Source organism: Rhinopithecus roxellana, chromosome 12, assembly GCF_007565055.1.
Source record: "Rhinopithecus roxellana isolate Shanxi Qingling chromosome 12, ASM756505v1, whole genome shotgun sequence".
In the NCBI taxonomy this organism is placed as follows: domain Eukaryota; kingdom Metazoa; phylum Chordata; class Mammalia; order Primates; family Cercopithecidae; genus Rhinopithecus; species Rhinopithecus roxellana.
Genome location: NC_044560.1, coordinates 131,539,804 through 131,548,621, shown reverse-complemented (window position 1 = coordinate 131,548,621; position 8,818 = coordinate 131,539,804). Strand labels below are relative to the sequence as shown.

At 54.4% G+C, this 8,818-nt stretch overlaps 1 protein-coding gene across 6 annotated transcripts in view; it reads right to left on the bottom strand.

The window, feature by feature from the left end:
- Positions 1–646: 646 nt before the first annotated feature.
- The window catches only part of COQ8B (coenzyme Q8B), a 28,184-nt gene continuing 20,012 nt past the window's right edge, over positions 647–8,818 (bottom strand). For all 6 annotated transcript variants that reach the window (XM_030941921.1, XM_010380833.2, XM_030941922.1 and 3 more), the window contains exons 13-15: positions 5,781–5,846; positions 2,084–2,170; positions 647–1,499 (exon numbers count right to left, since the gene is read on the bottom strand). In XM_030941921.1, coding sequence (XP_030797781.1) covers positions 1,161–1,499; positions 2,084–2,170; positions 5,781–5,846 — 492 coding nt within the window. In that variant the 3' untranslated portion in view covers positions 647–1,160. The remainder of the gene's footprint in view (positions 1,500–2,083; positions 2,171–5,780; positions 5,847–8,818) is intronic.

Below are 8,818 nucleotides of genomic sequence, written 5' to 3'. Positions count from 1 at the left end.
GGTCCATCCTGGCCTGGACTCCCTTCCCCTCCGTGACCCCTGACCTCAGATCCCCTCCAGCTCCGCGTCCGAAAGAGTTGCTTCTGGAGGCGCCTTGCCGCCCCACACCCCCAAATCTTCCAGCTAACCCCATGGTTCCCCAGCCCGGCGGAGGCGGGCAGAAGCGGTGATGAGGCACTTTTTGCGAGCAAGGGGAGGCCGGGTGTGAACAGACCAAGGCGTCCTGGTGCGCGACCGGTTCAGCTTTGGGAACGAGGGCGCCGGGCTGGGACCAGGGCGCGGTTCTGGCCGCTGCGGCGCCCCCGCCGCCCCCTACGCCAATCCTGTGGATTTGGCAAAGCAGCTGGCAGTGACATTAGAGCCCATTAGTAAAGGCGAGGTTGCCGGGAGCGAGGGGAGGGAGCCTTCAGCCAAGAGGCACTGTGTGTGGGGGAGGCCTCAGCTGCCACAGCCCTTAGAGCAGGTGGTCAGCACGTGGGGGGGTGGGGAAGGCGAGAAGGAGGTTCCCGGCAACAGATGGCACAGGCAGGGCTGGGGCTTTCAGACAAGGGGGTGGGGGGGGGGGCGCTGGCCATCTGCACCTGGAGGCCGCTGGCGAGCTCCTCCCCCTCTCCCCGGAACCCTAGGGCAGAGAAAAGAGCTGGGGGAAGGGGAGGGTTGCTTTTATTCCGATTGAAGGTTCAGCTCCCCCCTCCCCCCGCACCCCTACCTCTCCAACACACTGAGAGGCTGGAACCCGGGAGAAGGCAGCTGTTGGAGGAGCGAGGGAGGCAGAGGTGAGGACTGCCTCCAGGACCACCATCTCGCCTTCCACGGGAGACTTGAGGCAGAGGTGAGGGCTCCCCCTGATGAGTCCGGATCTGAAAACGGCATGCAGGGGCCCAAGGCTCCCTCAAATGTTGGCACAGATAAGTTAACTGCTTCCCTGGCTTAGAGTTCCCGGATGCCCACTTTGGAGTGGGGAGGTGCAGGATCTAGGGCATGAAGTTGGGAGTTCCCCAGCCCCAGGAATCCTCAGCTCCTGGGCCAAGGAGGAGAGCCAGGCAAGACTGGGAAGCCCAGGGGGCTCGCTCCCCTGACCCAGGGCAGACGGGGAAGGGCTAAGAGGCACTACAGCAGGGTATGGCCTGCTTTGGGGACTGAATCCCCCACGGAGGCTGTCATGAGGGATCCGCCCAGGAGTCTCCTTTGGTAGGGAGGCTGCCGGCAGTGGCTGCGTCTGTCTGGCGACTGGCCCAGTAGCGGTGGTAGGTGTCCTGGAAGAGGTCCCTGCAGGCGATGTGGGCTTGGAGGCGGGCACAGGCCAGGAAAGCCCCTGCCAGCTTGCGGTGCAGAGCATAGGTCTCCTCGGGTGGGGGGCGCAGCCGGTGCCGCAGTAGCACCGGGATGAGGTCCTGGATGCGGCGGGCAGTTTCCCCCAACCCAAAGTCATAAAGGCCCTCGGTGGCGAAGGGCTCCCCCAGGATCATCACTGCCTCCACGTGGGCGTCAGAGAATGCCTGGGGGTGGGGTGGGGGGGACAGCAAAGGCAGCAGTGTGGACATAGAGCCCTCTGCATAACTCAGAAGCAACATGTAGACTCCACTCCTTCCAGTCTCCACCATCAACACAAGCCCGGACACCCCCAAGAGTGAGCAGCTTCCGCTCCTTCCAGAACCTGGACTAGACAAGCAGCTCCCTATTCCCCGAGTAAGCACCCCTTGCTTCCCCGCAGAGCCTCCAACAGACAAGTAGCCCTCTACTCTCTCTACAACAGAGAAGCGGCCCCCGCCCCTCCTGAACAGATCCACAGTGCCCAAGTTCCCAGGGTTCCTGAGGAGTCAGGCAGCCGCCTTCCCTCACTCCTCCCACTCCTCCCCAAAGCCCCCAGCATGAATAAGCATCCATCCTAGAGTCCCCCACTCCCCGGGTATAGACACAGAGCCTCCATTCTCCCTAGTAGAGACAAGCCCCTCCTAAAGCCCCCAGTCCCCAGGTATAGACATGTTCCATACCCCACTCGAGTTCCTCAGTGGAGATAAGCAGCCCCCCACTGTACCCCACCAACAGACACCCGTCCCTTTCTCCTGCAGTGTCTCCCCACCTTGGTTTCAAAGCCTGTGAGGAATTTGAGGTCCCTGGACTTCTGCAGGACACGGTCTCTGTCTCCGTCAGCTGCAGCCTTCACCACCTGGGGAGACGGGTGGGAGTTAGAGGGAGAAAGGCTGGGGCTCAAGGGGGCTCTGAAGAAGAGGAGCTGGAAGCCTGGGCCTCCCGTGTACCCACCTCCATTCTCATCTGCCTGGGCCCTCCCTCACCTGGAAGCTTCCTGCTCCCCACTCTGCCGGTCTGTGACTCCCTTAAAGACTGTTCCAGAGCCTGGAGTGGAGGTGGGCAGGGATCCTGCCCACCTAGCTGGCAATGTGGGGCCTGCCCGGGAACTGCCACAGTGAAACAGTGCAAGGAACAAGTGTCAGGGCTGCTGGTGGGTCCAAACACTCAACTGGACGGGTGTGAGCGTGACCCAGAACTGCATCCAAAGTTGCCAGGGGCCACCTCTCTGTCTCCCGCACTGGACTTTAAGCCCTGTGAGAGCAAGGATCCCAGTTGGGTGTAGTCGCATGGGGCACAGGGTCTGGTGCTCAGGAGGCCCTGGGTGAACCTTGCTTTAGCAAATGAGTGTGTGGAGCTGAGCAGCTCTCCAGCCATAAGCTCATACACACAGGGCAGGAGTTGTGGGCATGGACAGACACCCAGCTGGGGCCAGCTGGCTAGGGCTCCATCCCAGCTCTGCCACCTGCCGGCCTGTTGGGCCTCTACTTTCTCATCTGTGAAGTGGGGATGCTAAAAGTGCCTTCCTCATGGGGCTGTTGGGAGGATAAAGAAGGTGATGGCGGCCGGGCGCGGTGGCTCAAGCCTGTAATCCCAGCACTTTGGGAGGCCGAGACGGGCGGATCACGAGGTCAGGCGATCGAGACCATCCTGGCTAACATGGTGAAACCCCGTCTCTACTAAAAATACAAAAAACTAGCCGGGCGACCTGGCGGGCGCCTGTAGTCCCAGCTACTCGGGAGGCTGAGGCAGGAGAATGGCGTGAACCCGGGAGGCGGAGCTTGCAGTGAGCTGAGATCCGGCCACTGCACTCCAGCCTGGGCGACAGAGCGAGACTCCGTCTCAAAAAAAAAAAAAAAAAAAAAAAAAAGAAGGTGATGGCTGTGGCATGCCTGGCGCTGTGTCTCATGCAGGAAGCACCGAAAATATTATAATCTACCATTATTAAGAGGTGGGCACATGGGTCCCAATTTCACAGAAGGGGAAGCAGACCCGGAGTAGGGACTGGAACCTGGGTCACACCCCTCACCACTGGGTTGCGCATTTTTGTGAGGAGAGGGGTTCGGGATTAATTCCATTCCCTCTCTGCTCCCCCTGCCCGAGCCTGTCTGGCCATCTGTCAGGCCTGTGGTCCTCAGAAGCCAGTGTGATGGGGCTTTTATAAACTGGCAAAGGCTGAAGGCCTGCGTAGGAGGGGAGGGTGTCAGTGGGGAGCAAAATGTCCCAGCTACCCGAAGGGCCTCGGCTTTGTGCCTCAGTGGCCTGTGGAGAGGGCCCCAACGGGCCTGTGTGTAAGGGGTTATCACCTCCTCTTCCTGTTCCCATCTCAGAGGTGGCCCCACCAGTCCCCAGGTCAAATCCCTGGACACCTCCATTGCTGACTTCCAGCCTGTCTGCTCCCATGGATTACCAGCTGGGCATCTCCCAGCCACCCCTCTGCCCCTCTCCACAGCTGCCCCGGGCTCCCAGCCCCCAGGTTTAGAGACCACTTCTTATTCAGAGGGAGTTTTCAAATTCTAACTGCATCCTTTCCCTGCTCAAATCTTTTTCCACGGCTCTGCAGGGCACCTGGATACAGTACGAGCTGCAGAGCGCGGCCTCCAAAATCCACAGTGATTTGCTGCAGCCTCGTCACTGGCTCCTGTGCTGCTCCCCCACCTGCCCTCCCAGTCAGAATGGGAGCTTCCTTTGGGTCCTCTAGGGCCTTACTACTACAAGTGTGGTCCCCATACGGGTAGCCTTGGCATCACGTGGGTGCGTGTCAGAACACAGCATCTTATGCCCGCCTCCAGACCAGAATCTGCACCTGCACAGGATCGCCAGGCTTCACATGCACATCCAAGTCTGAGAAGTGCTGCTCTAATGGGAATATCACTTATCACCGCCTGGCCTTGGCACATGTTGTCTATCTGGAATACCCTCCGAGCCTTTTCCCAATTGGCCCCCCTCATCCCTCAGGTCTCGACGCTGACAATCCCTCCTCCAGGAAGCCCTCCCTGGCTCCCCAGGCTGGGTCAGGCTCCTCCTCTGGGTTCACGGTCCCCTGTGCTTCCCCCATCCCAGCCCTATCCACGTTGGGTCCTCACTGTCCCCTCACTGGACTATGAGTTCTGTGAGGAGGGGCCTAGGCTGGGCCCAGGTCACTGCTGTGTCTCCAGCTTTGCCTAGAATACAGCTGGGCACAGAGAGGGGTCAGAAAACATTTAGATTGGCTGGGCAGGGGGGCTCATGCCTGTAATCCCAACACTGTGGGAGGCCAAGGCAGGAGGATCACCTGAGGTCAGGAGTTCGAGACTAGCCTGGGCAACATGGTGAAACCCCATCTCTACTAAAAATACAAAAATTAGCCGGGCGTGGTGGCACGTGCCTGTAATCCCAGCTACTCGAGAAGCTGAGGCAGGAGAATCGCTTGAACACAGGAGGTGGAGGTTGTGGTGAGCCAAGATCGCGCCAATGCACTCCAGCCTGGGTGACAGAGCAAGACTCTGTCTCAATTAAAAAAAAGAAAAAAAAGGCCGGGCATGGTGGCTCATGCCTGTAATCCCAGCACTCTGGGAGGCCGAGGCGGGCGGATCACAAGGTCAGGAAATCGAGACCATCCTGGCTAACACAGTGAAACCCCGTCTCTACTGAAAAATACAAAAAATTAGCCGGGCGTGGTGGTGGGCGCCTGTAGTCCCAGCTACTCGGGAGGCTGAGGCAGGAGAATGGTGTGAACCCAGGAGGCGGAGCTTGCAGTGAGCCGAGATTGCGCCACTGCACTCCAGCCTGGACGACAGAGCAAGATTCTGTCTCAAAAAAAAAAAAAAAAAAAGAAAGAAAGAAAAAGAAAAGAAAAGAAAACGTTTAGATTGATGGCTATATGATTAGAGGACCCAGGGCAAATGTCTAATCTCAACAATTAATGAAATGGTGTTCTCTGAAGCCTCCAAGACAAACTGACCCCAGTGGGTGGGAGAGACGAGCAAAGTACGTGAGGAAGCACCTCCTGTAGACAGAGTTGCCCCCAGGGACACACACCTGGGCTGGACACCAGGGCCCCTGCACAGCGTGGGGTCTGGAGAGGTGACAAGATGGTCATTGTGGGCCTTTCTCTTAGGAGGGAGCTGGGCAGTGGTTGGAAGCTTGGACTCTGGACCTGGACTACCTGAGTTTGAATCCCAAGTCTGCTGTGATCTTGGGCAGGTGACTTAACCTCTCTAGGACCCAGTTACTTCATCTGTAAAATGGGCCTAAAAATGGTCCTTACCGCATTGTGTTGCTGTGTGGTTTAAATCGGTTACTATACGTAAGCACTAAAGATGGAGCCTGACATATTAAGTGCTTGGTGTGTGCTAGTTGCTACGAGTATTACTATTATTTATTATTTCTTAATTCCAGAAACTGTATTTCTCCTTCTTACTCCTCTGCCTCAGTATATGGCCTGAGCCTCAGCCTTTCAGAGGCTCTGGGGTCTGGGGGAGACTCACCTCGATGTAATGGTCTGTGAACTCTGTCCCAAACTCCCGGCTTGCACCAAAGTCCAGCAGGGTCACCTGGAAGCAAGGAATGGTGAAAGGAATGCTGGGATCCCAGTCACACCCCCACTGTCTATTGGGGCAGCCAGGATCTGTCTTCCTCCCCATGACCCTGCCCGCTCCTGCCAGAGCCCCTGCCTGGCTGCCTGACTGGGCTCCTGGCCTCATCTCCACATTTCCAACCCACCCCCAGAAGGTAGCTGAAGGCTTTTATTTTTTTAGTTCTAATTGTTTATGCAATAACAAATTTTAGACCCAGAAAAAAAATCGAGAGCATAATAAAATATACAGAAAAGTAAAATGAATACCCACAAATCCCACCACCCAGCACCTAGCCTAAAATAGAAAATACTCCCCATCCGTCCGGGCGTGGTGGCTCACGCCTGTAATCCCAGCACTTTGGGAGGCCGAGGTGGGTGGATCATGAAGTCAGGAAGTTCAAGACCAGCCTGGCTAACATGGTGAAACCCTGTCTCTATTAAAAATATAAAAATTAGCCGGGTGTGGTGGTGCGTGCCTGTAATCCCAGCTACTCGAGAGGCTGCGGCAGGAGAATCACTTGAACCTGGGAGGTGGAGGTTGCAGTAAGCCCAGATTGCACCACTGCATTCCAGCCTGGGTGAGAGAGTGAGATCCCGTCTCAAAAAAAAAAAAAAAAAAAACTCCCCATCCACGTGGAGCCTCCTGTGTATCCTGCCCTGATCACACCTCCCCTGATCACACCTCCCCCAGGTCCCCAGGGTCACCACTTTCCTGCAATCATTATTATTTCCTGAAATTCTCATTTATGCATTTCTGTATTTTTTATGTATGTGTACAGTCGTGAACAATCTACAGTAATGGTGTGCATATTTTCAAACTTCACCAAAGTGGTATTTACTATTGTTCTCCTGCAACTTGTGCTTTTTGCCCAGCATGGTTTTGCGATTTATCCTTGTTGCCATGTGCCACTCCAGCTCAGTCACTCATTTCACATTGCTGTAAGGACTTCGTTGTGTGAATCTATCACAGTACATTTATCTGGCTGAGGAATACTGTGGCTGTTTCTGAATTTTTTCCTTCTTTTTAAATATGTTTATTAGTTATACACTCTGTTTCTGATTTTTTTTTTTTTTTTTTTTTTGAGACATGGTGTTGATCTGTTGCCCAGGCTGGAATGCAGTGGGACAACCATGGCTCACTACAGCCTCAAACTCTCACGCTCAAGTGATCCTCCCGCCTCAGCCTCCTGGGTAGCTGGGACCGCAGGTGCACCCCACCACACCTGGCTAAGTTTGCAAAATTTTTTGTAGAGATAGGGTTTCACTATGTTGCCCAGACTGGTCTCGAACTACTGAGCTCCAGTGATCCTCCCACCTCAGCCTCCCAAAGTGCAGAGATTACATTAGTGAGTCATCTCACCTGGCCTGTTTCTAATTTTTGTGCTCAATGAACACATGAAAGAATGTTTCTAGGGCAGTAGTTTGAACAACTGACCACAACCCACAGTAAGAAATTGTTTCTACTGGTGACTGGGCGCGGTGGCTCACACCTGTAATCCCAGCACTTTGGGAGGCCAAGGGGGGCGGATCACCTGAGGTCAGGAGTTCAAGATCACCCTGGCCAACATGGTGAAACCCCACCTCTACTAAAAATACAAAATTAGCGGGTGTGGTGGCGCACACCTGTAGTCCCAGCTAGTTGGGAGGCTGAGGTGGGAGAATTGCTTGAACCTGGCAGGTGGAGGTTGCAGTGAGTTGAGATCATGCCATTGCACTCCAGGCTCCATTGGCAACAAGAGCAAAACTCTATCCCAAAATAAATAAATAAATAAAATTATATATATATATATATATATATGAGTATATGTGTGCGTATATATATGTGTGTGTGCGTATATAGTTTCTACTGGGCATTCATGCAGATGCACAAATAAATGTCAAAAAGTGTCCCAAGTCCGGGCACAGTGGTTCACGCCTGTAATCCCAGCACTTTGGGAGTCCGAGACAGGCGGATCACCTGAGGTCAGGAGTTCGTGACCAGTCTGGCCAACATGGTGAAACCCCGTCTCTACTAAAAATACAAAAATTAGCCAGGTGTGGAGACATGTGCCTGTAATCCTAGCTATTTGGGAGGCTGAGGCAGGAGAATTGCTTGAACCTGGGACGCGGAGGTTGCAGTGAGCCGAGATCACACCATTGCACTCCAGCCTAGGTGACAAGAGCGAGACTCTGTCTCAAAAAAAAAAAGTGTCCCAAAATAATATGGATCCCTCCCATCTGTGACATACTGACATCATCTATTTCATTTAAAAAAAAAGTGCTGGTGGATCATGAGGTCAGGAGTTCAAGACTAGCATGGCCCAGATGGTGAAACCTCATATCTACTAGAAATACAAAAAATTAGCTAGGCGTGGTGGCAGGCACCTGTAATCCCAGCTACTTGGGAGGCTGAGGTGGGAGAATCGCTTGAACCTGGGAGGTGGAGGTTGCAGTGAGCCGAGATCGCGCCATTGCACTCCAGCCTGGGCAACAAGAGCAAAACTCTGTCTCAAAAAAAAAAAAAAAAAAAGTGCTGTTGAAAACCAATAAATTGATGTCAGGACTCCTATCACTTGGAGTTGGGTAAACATATCTCTGGGGTATGAGCCTAGGAGGGGACACGGTGTATGCACATTGTGGAGAAAAAAGGGGCAAAGGCTTGGGGCTGGAGACTCAGTGGAGCCACAAGATGCTCGGCAAAGGGTTCAGACTTGATTCTGAGGGGGCTGTGAAGCTGTGGGAGGGATATCTTGACCAGATTTGTGCTTTAGAAACACCCCTCTGGGGACAAAATGGGGATAGACCACTTTCGAAAACCAGTTGGCAACCCCTGATAAAGGTAATGATGTATCCACCAACACTCAAGCCTGTAGGTCCAAACCTTCCCTCCAGGTCTTTGTACGCCCCCTGCCCTCTGCTGGGAACAGTCTGCTCTCTGGATGGTTGTCTCCTTTTCCCCTGTCCCGTCTC